The 18,994-nt window shown below is 54.4% G+C and overlaps 1 protein-coding gene across 5 annotated transcripts in view; it reads right to left on the minus strand.

Annotated features, from left to right (window-relative positions):
• KAZN (kazrin, periplakin interacting protein) overlaps window positions 1-18,994 on the minus strand; it is a 1,133,578-nt gene that overhangs the window by 142,923 nt on the left and 971,661 nt on the right. Inside the window, exon 1 of one of the 5 annotated variants that reach the window (XM_030877877.3) lies at window positions 18,491-18,606. The exons of 3 other annotated variants lie outside the window; for them this stretch is intronic. Coding sequence is in view for 1 of the 2 variants with exons in the window: in XM_060310915.1 (XP_060166898.1) it covers window positions 18,491-18,698 (208 nt within the window). In the remaining variant the exon portion in view is untranslated. Of the gene's footprint in view, window positions 1-18,490; window positions 18,699-18,994 lie in introns of those variants that run through there. One more of the 5 variants, XM_060310915.1, reaches the window with a different exon arrangement.

The raw sequence follows: 18,994 nt of genomic DNA on the forward strand, positions 1-18,994 counted from the left end.
GGGCGCCCACTGTCCACACAGTCGAAAACTGGGGTGTAATTCACAGTCTGCCCTCCGTATCCTGGTGGATCTGACTACCCGCAGATGGTGCAGTCATGTAATATTTACTATTGAAATAATCCACGTCTAAGTGGACCCGAGCAGTTCAAACCCATGTCGGTCAAGGGTCGACTGTCTTTTATTCTCATAAGCCAGCCTCCTCCTGCCCTACTCTGGTGGGCGGAACTGCTGGATCTTTCTTCTTTCTTCTCCCCAGTCCACAAACTTCAAACCTGGAATATCTGGGCCTTTCACACACATCTTTCCTGACACACCTGAAACAGTGTGGATCACTGAGGCTGTCTGAGGGGAAGGAGAACAGATACGCGTGGCGGGGTGTACAGGGCTGGCCCAGTGCGGGTGTACACAAAACACACACACACCCCGCACTTTGTGGATGCTTCAGAACTGCTTCCACGGTTGGGCCAAGCAGCAGAAAATAAGCCGATTGAAGAAGCAGGTGTCCTAACCAGCAGCAGGTGTCCTAACCAGGAGCAGGTGGCAGCACTGGGACTCGACTTGTAACAAGAAAAAGTCCCGTGTGCTGTGGACTTGCTGTCCCGTCCCTCTGGAACTGAGGTGGCTCGCCAGCCAGGCCCGTGACGTCACTCCTTCCCCGGTGGCAGACGGCACAGCTATCAGGCTAGCTACTGATAGCTGCCGACATTCCAGGAATCTCCATGCAAGCTCCGGTTACTCTTCAGCCAGGAGACCCCAGGCAGTGAAGCCCAAACCCAGGAGGCAGGGGACGAGGGGACAGTGGCCCTCTGGCCCTCATGCAGGTGAGCAGACAGCATGGATTTCAGCAGAGACCACGGGCAGGCAGGGCCCAAGAGTCTTCAGCTAAGATCCTTTCCATAATCATGAAAATTAACCCAGGATAACCCCGCTGCCCAGGAAATTGTTCCTGCTCCTGTCTCTGGAGAAACCTATAAATCTCCTTCCAAATGAGCATTTGCTCTGCACGCACACCTGCAAAGAGCTAATTTGGGGGAAGTGGCGGGGCGGAAACCAGACCTCTAACCCAGGCTGGCCTGGTCTGGAAGGGAGGCGGCTGACTCAAGTTAAACATTTCCAGGCAGAGAAATTCAATCTCCTTTTTCAAGGGCTTGGCATTTAACGCGCTGCTTTTCGGTCCACCCTCCTCTTTTGGTAACCCCTTGGCCGCAGGCAGATGTCGACAGGACCCTCTCGCCAAGAGGCGAGTGCTGTTCGTTTGGCCGTGTATGCTGTTTACGGATCCCAAAAGGAGTACGTGAACTTGTCACTGGATGTCTCTGGGGCTCCTTCTGACCTAAGAGCTGTCAGCGCAGGGGTGGGTGCAGAATTGCAGCCCAATTCCACAGCCCTGGCCTGGCCTAGGCTACTGTGTCGGCCCCACCTGCCCTAAGAGCATTCCATGGAGTTCCTAGCTCCCTTTCTCCTTGCCTGCTGCCCGGAGGGCCCGCCTGACGTCTTCAGGCTCCCGCAGAGTCCTCTTAAAGAAACATCAGGAGAGCCAGGAACACACGGCTCAGTCTGGGGAACATTCTTCCCTTGGATGTGCAAGGGAAGTTTCGGTCTCCAGAAGTTCTCTCTGCCCTCACAAAGGGCTCCGGGTGGGAGATGAGAGTCAAAGGCTAGTCAAGCTGGGCGCACCACGGCAAGACATCCTGTCCTCCAACTTCCCCAGCGCAATCTGCTCTGCCCTGGTTGGGGAAAAAGATGCTTAGAGAAAGGAAGCTGGTGCAGGAAGGTGTACTGGTTCATGTGCCACGGTGGCTGTCTTCTCACGTCAGAGGGGTTGGCATGTCAAGGAAATAGATTCAGCGTGTAAGATCCTCGAATGGTAGGACACGGGTCAAGGGTGGATGCTACAAAGAGATCAACTTGGAGCTCAATGTACCAGTGAGTGAATGCTTCAAACAAATCAAAGACCGTAAGGGCTGCCAGAGAGGAAGTACGTTTCCAGTCCCTGCAGGGGTGCCAGCTCAGGAGGAACACCTGTCGGGGACTCGATGGGTCAGTCTGTTTCCCTAAGTTAACCACCTTCCATACTGCATACAGGGAGCCCGCCCGCCCTGACACACGCAGATGATTGATTAGTCACCTGACCCAGGGTCTTGCAGACTACTGATGAGGCAGGGACCAATCCGATTCTCTGTCTCCCAGGCATTTCAGAGATGGAAAGGTCCTGCAAGAGCAGACGCCCCGGCAGAGCAGTAAAGCAAGGCAGGCAGTTAGGGAGAATCCTCGGAAATTCCTAGGGGGCGGGACGGAGTGAGAGGGCACTGCTCCAGGCTCCCAGCATTGGCGCCAGACCCCACGTGGCTGGCCTTGGGCTTCTCGAGGTTGCCTTTGTGCCTTCACAAGCAGCCCTCCTTTGACTTGAGCGCCCGCGGTGTAAGCTCTGAAACACTGGCACACCCCTGCCAGGGAACCCTGCAGCGGAAGGCAGGGCCCTCTCTGGGGCTGGCCAGGCTGGGTGAAGGCTCAGCCACTGCCATTGAACCTGGCAGTCCTGATGCTGTGAGGGGATGAAGCCCTAGGCCTTCCCCAAGGCCCCTGCTCCCCACTCCGTAACCACGTACCTCCCTTCACTGCTAGGCACAGTGTCCGGATCTGTACCACGTGCCATGGAGAACAAAGTAAAAGCTCAGTCATGGCCAGGACTCAATATCCCAACAGGCAGAAGAGTGCCCGGTGGGCACACGCCCTCCCACCCCCCACCCCCCATGGAAAGGCACCTCCAGCACTGCCCACACCAACCAGACCCCACGCTTCCCAAACATCATTTTATTATTTGCAACCCATTTGAGATGACGTATTAATAAAGCCATCATTCCACTTATTAAGTACCCACTGTATACCAGGCTCTGCCGGGTGGCTTCCCTCATTCCCATTCCAAGATGAGGAACCCGAGGCTTGGGAAGATGAAGCAGTGTCCCTGAAGACCCCGGTGTGGGCTTCTCACAAGTTGTGAGTCTCTGACAGCTGCCTCTGAGTTGGGGAGCAAAGCGCTAGCAGATGCCATCTCCAAAAATGTCTCCTCGACAAGACTCACCTTTGCTCCAAAGACTTTATCTCCTGCGGGTCACTGACCCTGGACTTGTGCAAACTGGCATCTCTCCGGTGAGCCTCGTATTGCTCCAGTGCCCATTCGGCATTAGGCTAAGATAAATGATGTTTCCTGAGCACCTACTACGCGCCAAGCACCATGCAAAGCCCTGTGCATGGGCCATCGCATTTAATCCCCACAAAACCCTACTAGATAGGATTAGCGCCCCCAATTTACAGATGGATAAACTGAGGCTCACAGGGGTTAAGGAGCTGGGAACGATTTGCACCCAGGCAGTCTGGCTCCATGGCCCCGAGCACTTGGTACACAGTCTGCAATATCCCTACATTTAGGGCTCCAGGTCCGGGGACTTGCCTTAGTGTGAAGCCTCGCTCTCCTCCTGGGGCTGATATGGAATGAAACAGGGAGCCTGCACCTACGCCCTAAACAACACCAGGTGCAGAGGCAGGCCAACCATGCCTTTTTGCTAAATTCTTAGCTTCCCAGGCTGCCCACTCCCTACCCTGCTGTGAGAAGGTAGCATCTTCCTGCTGGGTATGCCATAAATTCAGGTCATCTCCAGAGGGAAGCAGTCAGCGCTCTCCAGGGAGGTGGCCAAGCAATGCAGCCCAGAAAATCTGACTCCTATGGGAAGGCTGAGAGAAGCCAGATGCCGTCTGGAGGGCCCAAAGCCCTCGCTGCTGCCGCTGACCTCGGCGCACTCAGCAATACCAGGGACATGGCAGGAGGCTGACGAGGGGGCCATCACCGCATGCGTTTATGCTGGCCCTCAGGGAAGCAGGCACGCTGTGTGTGGGGTGCTCAAATCAAGCCCACGCAGGCCCCACACTCAGGAAGCCAATGGTCCAGGGGTCCTCCTGCAAGCCCGCCTGGGACAGGTGTGATTTGAAAAAAAAAAGCTTAAACAGAGGGATGGGAGGGAGAGAAAGGAGGGGTCGTGATGACTTATGCCCAGGAGATTATGAAGGAACATGAGAGACAGCAAGAGTCCAGCTGCTTCTTGAAGATAGAGAAGGAAGGAAAAGGGGAGACAGAAGGAACAACGGACAAAAGAGAAAGCCTAGCTCCTCCACAGGGGTCTAGAACAGGGCCTGGCCCATGGTAGGTTCTCAAGAAAACCTGCAAAATAATTAACTGGTAGCATCTGCATCTAAGGCTTTCCTTTGCATCTCACGACACCTAGTGAGCGAGGGGCACACACAAACACACTGGCTGAAGGAGTCAGCTCACATTCTGCAGAGAACAGCTTGTACAACTGCCTCCCAGCTTCCATGCCTCAGGATGAATACTCTCCCTGACCTTCCTTTGTCTGATACCCCACCATCAGCCAGTGCGTTTCCCTGGAAGCTCACAACCCCTACCCCAACCTATTCTAAGGAAGGGCACATGATCTGGGCCTGCCAATCAGTGCATTCCTGCCTACTGGACTAAGTGATTGGCTCAGAGCTGTTGCATAATTAAAGTTAAGCCAATGAGAGTCAGTCCTGGGATTTTTGCTAGAAACACTGGGAATAAAGGACTCTCTACACTGGAATCCAAGAAAGATAAACGTTGCTTAGACTTGTGAGGGGTCATTTTTGCCACTAGAAAGGATAAAGGCCAAACAGATGAAAGGAAAGCTGGGAGATGACCTCATCTGAGCCCCTGGATGCAGCTACTCTTGAAGCTTGACCTACCGCTGATCAATTCAGTTAGGGGGAGCTACTGATTTCCCTTTCTATGAGTCAGTTCCAGCAGTGCTTCTATCATTTGCAACTCAAATACTCCTGTAACTACATGACTCTCTGGGAAGGTAGTAGGAAACTAAGAAGTACAAACAATACAAAGCTAGTTTTTTTTCTTTAACAAATAGCTATCGAGCTCTAAGCATGAAACTCTCTGAGCCTCGGATGCCACCCTGAGAGCTGGTGATCAGGCCTCCGTAGCTCACAGGGTGAACAGAGAGAGTAGCCAAACCCTCCTATGACCTCTGTTATCTTTAACACGTTAATGCCAAGAGAAGCAGGAAACCCACAGCGCTGGGAAAGACAGGCTGTGTCAGCGACACCACACCTGGAGCACACCACACCTGAGCCTCTGGCTGGACTTCGCAGAGCTGCCCCATGACCCTCACACTTTACAAGGACCCTGCCCAGCCCAGGGAGGCAGCCACAAGGAGCTCCCCACCAGGGCTGGGCCTGGCACCTTCAGGGACAGAGTCCCTTTGTTATTCCTCACTTCAGACTCTGCCACAGTTCAGGACGGACACAAGTGATGCTGCGGCAGGGACAGGAGGGTGGTGACTACTGTGGGCTCCAGCTGGACTCCAGCTGGACTCGAGTCGAATCTTACCTCTTCTGCTTCCTGGCTTTACGGCCTGGGGCAAGTTTCTTAACCTCCCTGTGCCTCAGTTACTCCATCTGGAAAATGAGGTGATTAATGTACCTAATTTATCTTGGTTGTTTAATGCAGGCAACCCTGCAAAGCAGGAGTGCTTAGATCAGGCTCCCCTGCGTGATTTTCATGAGTGCACGTAAGTGACGAGAACCTTACAGTGTTTCAGTGACATGGGAGTGGGGGAGGAGCTAGGGTGCCTCTAAGTGCGCGACTACTCAGAACACTGGTTTGTCCACCTGGCAAACAGTAAGTCTCTGAAAAGAACCCAGAGAACAGAACCAGCAAGTCAGCCCAGTAAGCAGGAGGGAGGAACTGGCTTGGTGACAGCAAGAGGGTGGGGCTCTGGCCCACGGTCATCAGGGTTGGCCGCAGACAGAAGCCCAGTCACCTTGGGGAGATGGTCACACAGGGACACACGGCCTTTGGGGGAAGTCACTGATGCCGACACCAACAGGCCAGCAGGAAGAGAAGGGAGAGGAGCTGCTGGTCATTTCAAACACTCCTGCAGCTGCCCAAACACACAATCAAACCTCCTCTAGCAAGGTCCCAGCTAGCTGCAAGGCCCAGTTAACTAGGATTCTGGCTTAGGTTGGAGGACAAATAAGCAAACAATGAAGAGACTCCCTGACGCGATGGCTTCTTATTTTCTTACATGTGAGCAGTGGGAGTTGTAGGGTCAAGTACAACCACCTGTCCTAAGATGCTCAGCTTCTGAGTTAGGACCCGAAAGGTCTGCAGAAGCCTAACTTCCAAAAAGGGAGTTGTCCAGGCTCCCTGAATGCAAAAGGGCATTTCAGGAAGTTTTCAATGACAATGGAAACACAGAAAGAGTTTCTGGTGTCTAATTTTCTGAAAATGTCCTTGACTTTAAGATTGACGAGGGGAGGACCATGTTTTGGGCAGGACTGTTTTATCTACGACTATATCCCTGATACTTAAGAAGGATTCTCGTCCAGACAAGTGCACCATAATTATTTGCAGAATAAATGAACAAAAGAACTTCGGGGGCTCTACCACGCTCAAAGATTCTGGAAACTGAAAGGTAAACTGTCCACTTGCTTATGGAGATACAATGACCAGGTGACACAAAGGACGAGGGCCAGGAGTAAAACCTAATGGACTCATTATCTTAGGTCATTGGATCCGGGCCTGTGGCTGCCGGGCCTGAGAACGGGGTCCCGTGCAGGGGAGCGGGGCCAGCAGCACCCAAGCCACATGCTCTATCTGTCCCACTTCTGTCTCTATCTTTTGGCAGGTCCCAAATTCCAGAAGGAAAGAGGGATATATTTACTGACCCCTCCAAACCCCAACAATTACTGGTGGGGCTGCAGGTGTTCTCCAGGTGCTGCCCTACCTGCCAGGTGAGGCCCCTCCAAAGGTGCGCCAATACATCTGCCAGATTCGATGTCTCCTAAGGTTCTTCCAGCTGAGAAATTCACATCTGCGTGTTTCCTCCCGTTCGGAGCGTTTCCTGAAAGCCTACTGTGTGCTCCAGGCATAGGGAGGGAGGCAGATGCATAGGCGCCCTGTGGCCCCCGCCCCCTCCGCGGGTCCAATTCAGGAGGAAGGCCCCACCTAACGTTCAAGAAATGTTCCTGCAGGACCTGGTCTCCAGATGACGCGCCCACGGCAAGGCAGGACTGCGCACAGAAGGGCTGGAATGAGCAGGAAAGGCTGTGCAGAAGGGGGCATGGGGCCAGGACAGGATGGAATTTGGACTTTGAGAAGAAGAGGTGAGGGGTGGGAACGAGCTGGCCGGTTCATGGGACAGTCAGGAGACCCTGAGCCCCTTAACGGGAGCCAGGAAAGCGGCCGACATTGTTCGCGGCTCCCAGCACCACCCCCAGGCCGAGCAGGTACTCAACACCTGCCAGGTGGACGAACCAGGAGCTTTGTTGGATCCAGGGAGAGGTTGAGGAAGGGCATCCTTCTGGTTCCAGTTAGGCGTTCTAGGCAGAAAACCCCTCCAGAATGTAAGCGCCACGAGGGCAGAGCTGGCGTGGCTCAGCCTGTCCGCACCAGGCACCCAGTCGGGGTCTGATGAGTATTTATCCAGTGAGCAAATAAGTAAACGAATGGCAGATGTGATTTAATAAAGACATGCTCAGCTGGAATCTGGGTGGTGGGTCATCCAGGCCATCGGTCGATGCCCAGAGACGTAAGTGAGCTGCAAGTGAGGGCAGGGCCATAAGGTCCATGCGATCAGCAAAGGTCGAGGGGTTCAGGAGTCAGGTAGGTGATGCCTTAACTTCTGGGGGGGCAGCGTCGGGGAGGGGATCACATTCCATATGGCAAAAGCAGCGGAGTGTGGCTGGCAAAGCTGAGTGTCTGGAAGCCACTGGGGTACAGCTAGGGAGACCAACTGTCCTGGTTTGCCTGGGACTGTGGGGTTTCCCAGGATGTGGGACTTTCAGTGCTGAAACCAGGAAAGTTCCAAGCTAACCAGGAGAGTCGGCTCCCCGAGGCACAGGTCCGCCCTCACCAGCACTGAGGTGGTACCAACCACCTTTGTAAAGTGCCTCCGAGTGTGCAAAGCACATCTACATCCAAGGGCTCGGGTAAAAAGCAACCACAAATCTGGGAGCTAAGCCGGGCTGGCACTACAGATCTCATTTCATGGAATAGGAAACTGGGGTTTAGAGGGGAACGACCTGCACGAGGAAGGTCCCACAGCGGATAAGTAGCACGGTCACGTCTGATCCGGCCTCCAGCTCCCCTGCTTTCTGTAAACACTGGGAAGACAGGAAATAGACAAGCGCTGTCTGTCGAGCACAGCTGTGAGCCATGCCAACTTCCTCCGGGCTGATGGATGCCAGGGGAAGCAGCAGGGGCCCTGCCCCAAGAGGGGGCCCCAGGGAAATGGGCCCATCTGGCCCTCTGCTCTTCTGGCACAGGGTGGGCAGGCGGCCACCACCTGGGATGCTGGGAGAGAGGACGGGGGTGAGGGTGCTGCTGGCCACCGCTCTGCGTGCCTCCCCGTAACATCCCCGTGATGGCCACCCCTTGGGTAAGGCCCGGATCCCCGTTGGCCCTTATGAAAGGCAGAGGGATCATCTCGCCACGCTCCCAGCAGACCCTGGGTGTGGAAGGGTCTCGGCAGCTCCTGGTAGCTGGGGAGAGGACAGGCCAGGGTACAGAGGGAAGGGGGAAGAGGGAAGGGGAGGGGGAGAGGAGGAGAAGACAGAAGAGACTTGGGGGGAAAATTTAAGTAGAAGGGGCCTCCCAGAGCAGTCTTGCGCAGCGATTGGCTCCAAGCTGAAGCGGCATCAGCATCGCCTTGAGGGGTCTGTTAAGACCCTGATGGCGGGGATCACCCCCAGTTTCTGATTCTGCAGGTGTGGGGCAGGCTGAGAATTTGCGTTCCTCACAAGTTCTCAGGTGAGGCTGATTTGCTGGTCTTGGCACCCTAACTTGAGAGCCCTTGGCCTGGTGCATGAAGTGGGGTGGTAGGGGCTGGGGTGGGGGACAAAAGCAAAAGGGTACTGAGGCGCTACTGGAGGCTGGGGAGACCGCCAGGAGTAGAGATGGAACGTGCTAGAGCCCGTGGTTCTCAAACTTCAGAGAAGATCAGAATCACCTGGGGGTGGAGGTGACGAGTTTAAAGTGCAGATTCCTGGGACCACTGCAGATATTTGACTGTCCAGGTCCGGTAGAGGGTCCAGGAACTTAAAAACCACACAAGCTCTGAGTGATTTTGACGCAGGCAGTCCAGAGACCACATGGAGAAGCACGGCAGCCTTAGACGAGCACAGTGGAAAAACACACCACAGGCTTCATGAGCTGTGATGGGCCACAGACACATCTGTGGTATCAAGCCCTGACTCAGGGCTGGCTGCACCATCTGATACAGTAGCCACTGGCCACACGTGGCCTTTCAAATAAAATCTGAGATTCAGTTTTGTGGTCATACTAGCTACATTTTAAATCCAATGGCTACCATATAGGACAGCACAGGCAGAGACTTCTATCAGACAGCTCTGGCCCAAAGAGATCACACTGTGCCTCCATTTCCCCTTCTGTAAAAAGGGGTTCCCCCCGGTCTCTCCCAGGGTACAAAAGAGAGGAAAGACTCCACCCAGGGCGGCCGTTTCTATCCACACTGAAGAAAGCAGTCCAACTTGGATGGGGGGGTGGTGCGGGCATCCACGTCCACTCCAGAGCCCACAGGGAATGCCAGGGATGGAAGTCTCCTTTCTGGTCAGCCACCCAGGCCCCTGGGCTCCCCACCAAGGGGAGGTGAGAAAGTCCACAGGGTACATAAAGTGACGGAAACAGTCCCCGTGGCTCCCGGCTGTACTGTGGACACGGCGAGAGATGCCAAGAGGAAGCAGAGACTGGCCACTCAGCTGACCACGTCTCCCATGGGCACAGCATTCAAACCACCAACCAAAGGGGTCCAAGTGGGGTAGGGAGGGGGCGGCCTGGGCTGGTGGGTTTGGTACCAAGCCTGAAGAATCAGGACGGTCAAGGGTGTGGTCTCCTGTGACTCCTCAGCACGCCAGCCCAGGACCTGGCCCCTCCGAGGAGCTCAAGAAGGAATACTGATTGAGCGAAAGGGTGAGTGGATGCGAGCGGCGGCCTGGGGCGCAGAGCAGGACATCCGAGCAAAGACAAAGCCTGACACGGGCTGCTTTCTTGCCACAGCACAGCGAGAGCACAAGACAGAAATGCATGTGCCCCTAACAGATTCTGAGGATATGAGTGGGGGGGGGGGTGAGCAGGGCAGGGAGAGAGGGGGGCGGAGAACTGGATTAGAAAAGGAAGAAGTGGGATTTAACTAGGATGTCCATGCACCTCGTCTCCACTTTGGGTCACCTGTGGGAGGGAAAAGGACGCTGCTAAGGATTATGTCAGGGCGCAGGGGGTAAAAGCCAGAGTATGTGGCCTCCCTTGTTCCTTACTCTAAAATCAACCAGCCCCAGAAAGATGAATAGCAGAGGTTCTCAAAGTCTGACCTGTGGAAACCTTGCATCAAAATCACCCAGGGCGGGCTTCCCTGGTGGCGCAGCGGTTGAGAGTCCGCCTGCCGATGCAGGGGATGCGCATTCGTGCCCCGGTCCGGGAGGATCCCACATGCCGTGGAGTGGCTGGGCCCGTGAGCCATGGCCGCTGAGCCTGCGCGTCCGGAGCCTGTGCTCCGCAACGGGAGAGGCCGCAACAGTGAGAGGCCCGCGTACCACAAAAAAAAAAAAAAAAAAAATCACCCAGGGCACTTGATAAAAATACAGACTCCCGGGCCCTTCCCCAGACCTACAGAGTCAAAACCTCAAGGTGGAGCCTGAGAATTTGCACACTAGCAATCACCCCAGACCGCTGTGATCCCCAAAGCCTGAGCCCCACCCCGCTTCAAAAGGCAGGAGGGAGCTAGGGAAGAGGTTGAAGAGAGAACGTCCAGCTTTGCCAAGACATCCAAGTGCCTTTGTAAGTTTCCACATTTGACCCTGGAAACTACTCCACATGACACCTTGCAGTACGGTCCCTTCCTCACTCTGGGCCTCAGTTCCCTCACTTTGGAGAGGGACTGAATTGACCCCATCCCTGCCGAAGTTTCCCTCTCAGGGCTCTGCATTCCAGGTTCCCAAATGGCCAGGGTCGAATCTTCCATCATGGGCCAGCCAGTCTCTTTGGATTCCGGCTGGGCCAGAGGCATGCGGTAAGTCTGCTGGAGCCAAGGGAGCAGCTCTGGGCCCCAGGGGCCCTCCCTCCCGACTGTCCCTGGCTGACTGGATGACAGCGTGCCAAAGATGAGAAAATCCCATGAGTCTGAGCATCACAGCCTCTGCCTGGTGCCCCACTGGCTGTCGGGGAATCGTCAGCTGATGAATGAAACCACAAGGACGAAGCAGTGGGGCAGGCAGCCAGCACGGCAGCTTGGAAAAGTCGCTTACTATAACCTGTGTAGCCTCTTTAAGCCTCAACTGTCTGTCCAGTAAGATGGGGAGAACGCCAGCTGCCTTATAGGGGCTGGGAGAGATGAACAGGAATGCAGGTAACAAAGTGCTCGGCTCCTGGGCGGCCCTCAGTAAGTGACTTCATCATTAATAGGACCTTACCCAAAAGAAATACGGATTCTTCCCGGCGCCGGGGAACATAGGACTTCAGAGTTAGGAGTGCACCGGCAAGGCTGAGCCGTAAGGTGAGGGAATACAGCATACAGGAACTAGCAGCTGTTGTTTTTACTTCTCTCCAGGCCCCCGGGGAGAGCTTTCTGAAGCTTCTGTACAATTAAAAGGTACTGAACACAATGCCTGTGATAAAGTTACAGCCCAAACTAGTTGGGAGACCAAGCCAGCCTCCAAACCCGGGCGGCGACAAAAGACGAAGCTGTCAGCACCTGCAGATTGGCCACCGGGTGGTGGGTGTTCCCGAAGAGGTCCCCAACACCCAGCACGACGCAATCAGAGGTTCACCACCACTGAATCCACCGACTCCCCTTCTCCTCAGCCCAGGCTCAGCGTCACCCAGTTCAGGGCCAGGACACCAGGCGGGAGTCACATACCTGTCATACCTTTCTGGCTGTTAATTTCTTCCAAATTTGGGGCTGCGACAGCACCTGCTGGGCTAATGCCATTTGGTGAGGGCTCTGAGGAGCTGCCACAATCAGCGTCTTCTAACTGGCTTCTCCTGAAGGCATCCCAACAGCAGACAAGAGAAAGCCTGAAGTCCTCACCTTCAGGGTGGCTATCCCAAGGGGAACGGAAGGGGTGGTCTGTGTGAACAGGAGGCAATCCTGACTCTTCCCCTCCTGGACAGGCACTCATCTGATGTGCTCAACACGAAACGCGTTTACGGAGAGTAAATTCACACAACATAGCTGCACACACCTGCACGCACACACCTTGGAACCACGGCTCGCCATCCTCTCTGGAGTGTTTAGAGCCCTTAGTGACTCACAACAAACACAGGATCCCCATGGGGACCGCTCTGGACGGCTTTAATGACACACTTGGTATGCCTATCTGCTGGGGCTAAAATCCGTACGCACGCCAATGTGCCTGATTTTCCACTTGTGCCAACTGGCTGTGTCGCAGGTGAGAAAGGCTAGAGCTGGGGCGTGTTTGCTACTTTCCTTGGGCTATGCGTGCCCTGTGGCTCTTGAGATGATTGAAAAGGGAGTAAACTCTTCTTTCCCCAGAATGGCTGCAGGGTTCTAGCAAATCATCCAGTTGACTATGTTGGAATATTACACAAAACATAAAGACCATTCTGGAAATTTCCTGATGACTCAGAAGGCCTTTCTGATGACTTGGAAGGCTAGCACTCCTTCAAAACCACTGTCTCATCAAATCTCAATATTTCAAACTTCAAATATTTAAAAAATTTTATACACACACACACCCAAGTCCTTTGGACTCTGGATAAATGGGAACTTCCCCTCCCCTTTATGGCATAGGTAGGCAGCAGGCCCCATGGGTATGAAGGATGCTAACCATACAGATGCCTGTCCAACAACTCTGAGGTGGGTAATATGATCCCATTTTAGAGATGCGTAAACTGAGGCTCGGGACATTAACTAACTTGCTTGGGGACACATAGCTAGTAAGCAGTAGAGCTGGTGAATTCAAACCAGGTTGTGTTTGATTCCAAACCTGGTGCCCTGCACTCACTGCCCTGGCAGAAGGAACTTTCAGTCCCCCTTTGTGAGCAGTCACACAGGGTGGAGGGGGCTGGGCCACAGGAAACCTCCCAAGGGAAACCAATCGGAAATATATTCAAGTGTAGTGACTTTCCTTCCTGATTGTCCAGAACAGCCAACACCCCAATTATCTCTGTCCCACCCCGTTACTGACGAGGCTCACACTAGACCCTCGTGGTCCTAGTGGGTGACTTTCCAAGAGCATCCCCGATTCCAGCGGGGAGATTCAACCTCACACCAACCCAGCAGAAATCCTTTACAGAAGGGATAACTCAAAGCTGACCTAATGAGGAAATTGCTAAAGGCACAAAGATAAGCAAATGCTTGAGTTGCTTAAACCAAGGAATACCAAGGAGAGGACAAACTTCTTTTTTAAGAGATAAAAATTTAAAGGAAAAATGGACCTGACACTTAATGTGAGTCTACTTTCTTTTTTGTTTGTTTGTTTTTGTTTGTTTGTTTTTTGCAATACGCAGGGCCTCTCACGGTTGTGGCCTCTCCCGTTGTGGAGCACAGGCTCCGGACGTGCAGGCTCAGCGGCCATGGCTCACGGGCCCAGCCTCTCCGCGGCATGTGGTATCTTCCCGGACCGGGGCACGAACCCGTGTCCCCTGCATCAGCAGGACTCTCAACCACTGCGCCACCAGGGAAGCCCAAGCCTACTTTCTTAAGACCAAGACAAGGTCTTTTCACACTGCTTTGAGGTCTACAATCTGGGACCAAGTCCTGGCTGTGACACCTACTAGCTATGTGATCTCAGTCAAGTTACTAATTTTCTGAGCGCCAGTTTCCCCATCTGTGGATGAAATGAGCAATCGCACCTCCCCCTGGGTTGCGGAAGGACTGACTGATGAAGACAAAGCTCGGCGTTTGGTCACCACCAAGCCTGGCCCCCGGGAGGCCACAGAATGAAAGCCAGGACACAGAAACACAGGCCTGGTCCCCTCCTCCAGGGGACTTTATGTAAGGGGAAGGGGCAAGAGGAGATAAGAACTCAAATGGCTAATAAGGAAGGTAGTCTGGGTAGGCTTCAGATATGCCCAGTCTACGAAGATACTAATTTACCAACAACTTTTAAAAAATGACTTGGGGGCTTCCCTGGTGGCGCAGTGGTTGAGGGTCCGCCTGCCGATACAGGGGATGTGGGTTTGTGCCCTGGTCCGGGAAGATCCCACATGCCGCGGAGCGTATGGGCCCGTGGGCCATGGCCGCTGAGCCTGCGCGTCCGGAGCCTGTGCTCCGCAACGGGAGAGGCCACAGCAGTGAGAGGCCCGTGTACAGCCAAAAAAAAAAAAAAAAAAAAAAGACTTGGTCGGGAATTCCCTGGCGGGCCACGCGGTTTGAACTCCGCGCTCTCACTGCTGGGAGCCTGGGTTCGATTCGATCCCTGGTCGGGGAACTAAGATCCCACAAGTCACACTGCTAAAAAAAAATGACTTGGTTCCTTTAGCCGACCGGCAATATCCTCTTGCCTTAGGGACTCAGCACCCACATACCTCACCTCATTCTCCTCTGACCACCTACCTATATACTAAAAAGCACCCGCTCCTATCACGCTAACCCCTCACCTGGCTTTTTTTTTTGTACATAGCATTTACCATCCCCTGACACATCCTGTGTGTATCCTGTGTGTACTGGAAATCTCCTCCCACAGAATATAAGCTCCATGGAAACAAGGTCTGCAGTTGTCTCGTTGCTGCTACATCCCTGGCAGCTACAACAGTGCCTGGCAGGAGTAGATGCTCAAGAAATGTAACTGAATGAAGGGACAGTCAAAGAGGGAATCATTCACGTTCTCAGTCTCAGAAGGCTCAGCGATCACCTGAACACTCTGCAGGGGCTCTGGAAGAATCTCTCCTCCAGTGGAGTCATTCCCACCACACCAACAGGGAAACTGAGTTAACGGAGTTTCTCAAGGTCAAACAGATTTGGGGCAGAACCAGGTGCAGACCGACACTGTGTCTAATTTTTGCATCTCCTGCTCTGTTCCCTAGTCCGGGCGCAAATGGTAACCTCCCCTGGAAGGGGCCCCACCCTGGAGGCCGGAGCTGTCACCGGCACAGGGTCTGTCACTCTGCCGATATCAGGACATCCCCCACGAGCAATGTCAGGGTGCCAAGCCTCCAACCCGCCAAGCAAGCATCTCTCTTTCCCCTTCCCCAAACCCCTGAAAGTGCCGATTTCCAGACGCTGTCACCCAAAAGAGCACTCTTGCAGCTCCTTAAACCAAGCATCGCATTAGGCTGGGGACTAACGTGCTAAGATCCTGGCGTGAGTCACCTCACAGCCTGGCTAAAATGTTTATTTCAGCAATAATTTCAGCTTGCGGTTCCAAGCGCGAAGAGGACCTCCCAGAGGAAAACCCCTCACGACAGCCAATGGTTTTGAGCACCTGTGTCCACGACACGCTGTCCTCAATGCCAGCCGCCACAGACCTTCTCAGAAACTACGTTTGGTCTTTAAGAACCAGACGCCAAAAGAGTGTGAAGGGTGGTAGGGTAGAGAGAACTCAGAACTTTCTTGTTCTGCTGCTGGCTTGATCCTGTTTCACACCAGTGATGCCATCTGTAGATCAGGAAAGGAGATTTCCACTGCTCTCTGCCCCAAAGGAACACCAAGAGAGCCATTGGAGTAAGAACCACCCCCCAGACCTCAGAGACAGGCATTTCTCAGCTACACCATGTCATTAGGATTTTGTTATTATGAATACACAAGTGGGGTCTATATAGACACAAAGTAAACCTATTTATCTCCACCCAGTCCTCTTCTACCTGTGTACATAATAACAGCCTCCATTGGCCCAACAGTCAGCCTTGGATCACTGAAGTATTTTAAAGACAAGACAAATGTCATCTCAACACAGTTCAGGAGGGTGGAGATGGAGCAGACAGCATCACATCCTAATGGGAACCTGAGTCAATGGGGGCACTAACAGGTGCCCCACAAGTAAAGCTGACGACTTACATTCATTAGTATCAACTATGACCCAGGCAAGGTGCTTTGCAGACATGAGCTTTTTTTTTTTTAACATCTTTATTGGAGTATAATTGCTTTACATTGCTGTGTTAGTTTCTGCTTTATAACAAAGTGAATCAGCTATACATATACATATCTCCCCGTTATCTCCTCCCTCTTGCGTCTCCCTCCCACCCTCCCTATCCCACCCCTCTAGGTGGTCACAAAGCACCGAACTGATCTCCCTGTGTTATGCGGCTGCTTCCCACTAGCTATCTATTTTACATTCGGTAGTGTATATAAGTCCAAGTCACTCTCTCACTTCGTCCCAGCTTACCCTTCCCCCTCCCCGTGTCCTCAAGTCCACTCTCTACGTCTGCGTCTTTATTCCTGTCCTGCCCTTAGGTTCTTTATAACCTTTTTTTTTTTTTTTTTAGATTCCATATATATGTGTTAGCATACGGTATTTGTTTTTCTCTTTCTGACTTACTTCATTCTGTATGACAGTCTCTAGGTCCATCCACCTCACTACAAATAATTCAATTTCGTTTCTTTTTATGGCTGAGCAATATTCCATTGTATATACGCGCCACATCTTCTTTATCCATTCACAGACATGAGCTTTTGGTTTTGGTTTTGGTTTTGGTTTTTTTTGCGATACGCGGGCCTCTCACTGTTGTGGCCTCTCTCGTTGCGAAGCACAGGCTCCAGACGCACAGGCTCAGCGGCCATGGCTCATGGGCCCAGCTGCTCCGCGGCATGTGGGGTCTTCCCGGACCGGGGCACGAACCGGCGTCCCCTGCATCGGCAGGCGGACTCTCAACCACTGCGCCACCAGGGAAGCCCCAGACATGAGCTTTTGAATGATCAAAATGTTAATCGAGATTATTAATATCTCCACTTTACAGATGGGTAAAATGGGTCTCAAAAAGATCAAGCAACTTGCCCAAGCCCTCCCATTTGCTTCTTCTTTGCATCTTTGCTCTGTTTCACACCAAGCTGTCTTGGTCTCTAACTGCTCTGTGCAACAGGGGAGGAGGTGGGACTGTCTCCAGCAGACCCAGCCCCTAAGCCAACCACCCAGGGACTCAAGCTCCTTCCAGGCCTCAGGGTCCCTCTTCCCAACCCTTGGTGACCCAAGACCTCAGTTGTTCCAGGACACCAGTGGCAGCTCAGCTAATCAGAGCCAGCTGGTTGGTGGTCCCAGCCCCTGTGGCTAGAACTCTTGACGCTCAGGATTCCATCTCCTGGGGAAACCAACACAGGCAGTCTGGAATTAAGGAGCCTGGCAGTTGACTTTTTTCTCATAGGAAAGAAATAATTATTAGGTAAATAAGCCTGGTGTTTCCCAGTTGGTAAGCTTCCTGCCTGGGAGAGGCATGCTGGTGTCAATCCACAGACAAAATTTGAAATTCCAGTACCATGGCTTCAGGGCTTTGGGGCTTGGGCAAGTCCCTTAAACTCCGGCCTTTTCTGACCTCATCTTCCTGGAGATAACACAGCCTCACTGCCAGGGTGGTGATAAGATTTTAAGACACTGCATATAAATTACTGGAACACACTGGGTGTTCAAGAAATAATAATCATGTGGTCCCCCCCACCTCCGTTTTTCCTGGAAAAAGTATTCAAACTTGAAACTGATGATGACAGACCCTTCTCAGAAGTCCTTCCACCTTCCTACTGTGGAATCTGGAGGATCCAGGGGTTCCTGTGCCCCACCCTCCATGACCTAACTTCAGCGGGGAGGGACCAGCTGAGACCGGAACGGAATGGAACGGGTGCATCCACTCGGAACATTTTAACACTCAAACGGGGTTTCTCCGCTTGGTCTCCGCTTGGGGGGGATTAGCCAACGATGCACAATTAGACCACTGCATTTATCTCCTCCGCGGCGATTTCTCTTTCTGCCTTAGTCGTTCAAGTGTACGAGAAACCTCTTCGCTCCTAGCAAATGCGAGCCCTCACTTTCCTCTACGCGGGGTGGCGGGAAGGCTCCCCTCGGCACTTTATGGGGCTGCCAGGTGGGTTACAGGTGCGGTCACAGGGGGCCTCCCCAACTTCGCGCGAGGCTGGCCCCTTTCCCACGCTTCCCAGATCAGGCGCGGGAAATGGCCCAAACCTGGGTCTCCAAGCGCCGCGGGATCGCACAGCTCCTGCAGGCTTGGCCTTGACCTCCCTCTGCAACTCTATAGGGGGCTCTTGCCGGAAGGCCGCGGAGCCCCACAACCCCTGCCCTCATGCTTAAGCCTAACTCCGCGTCCCGCGCCTCTCCCCCTGCACCCCGTCCGGTGCTCTGGGTCAAGGGCGCGGCGAGAACTTTGCCACGAGCGGCGGCCCGATCCCGGCCGGGAGCGCCCCCGCGCGCCCGGCCCCGGCCCTCCCCCGGCCTGCGGCCGCGCCACCCTCCCCTCCCGGCGCGCACCTACCCGGCTGGCTGCAGTCGCCATCCACTCGAACGGAGGGCGCCCCGGCGCGGGGCCGATCGCCGGGCCCCGCCGCGTCCGCACCCGGCTCGCAGGCTGGCGGTCCCGGGGGGCGCGCAGGCCCAGCCCCCGCCCCGCAGGAAGGCGCCGGCTCGCCCTGAGCCGCGAGCTGGCGGACGCGCTCCCAGGTGCCAGAGTCGGCCGCCCGCATGCCGCGTGCCCGAGGGGCGCTGCCCACGGCGGCGCGGGGGGCTCCGACGGCGGGCGCCGGGCTCAGAGCCCCCGGGGTCGCCGCCGCATCGGGGCGCAGCCGAGCGCCGGCCCCGCCGCCCGCCCGCGCGCGCGCGCCGGACCTGGTCTCTCCGTCTCGCCGGACACCGGGAGGTCCGCGGCCGCCGCACACTAAGAATTCGGCCGCCGACCCTCTCACGTGGGAACGACTCTCACTCGCGCGGCTCCTCCTCCCGCTCCTTCCGGGCTGGCGAGGGCCGCTGCTCGCCCCGCCCC

The sequence above is a fragment of the Globicephala melas genome, chromosome 1 (assembly GCF_963455315.2).
Source record: "Globicephala melas chromosome 1, mGloMel1.2, whole genome shotgun sequence".
Classification (NCBI taxonomy): domain Eukaryota; kingdom Metazoa; phylum Chordata; class Mammalia; order Artiodactyla; family Delphinidae; genus Globicephala; species Globicephala melas.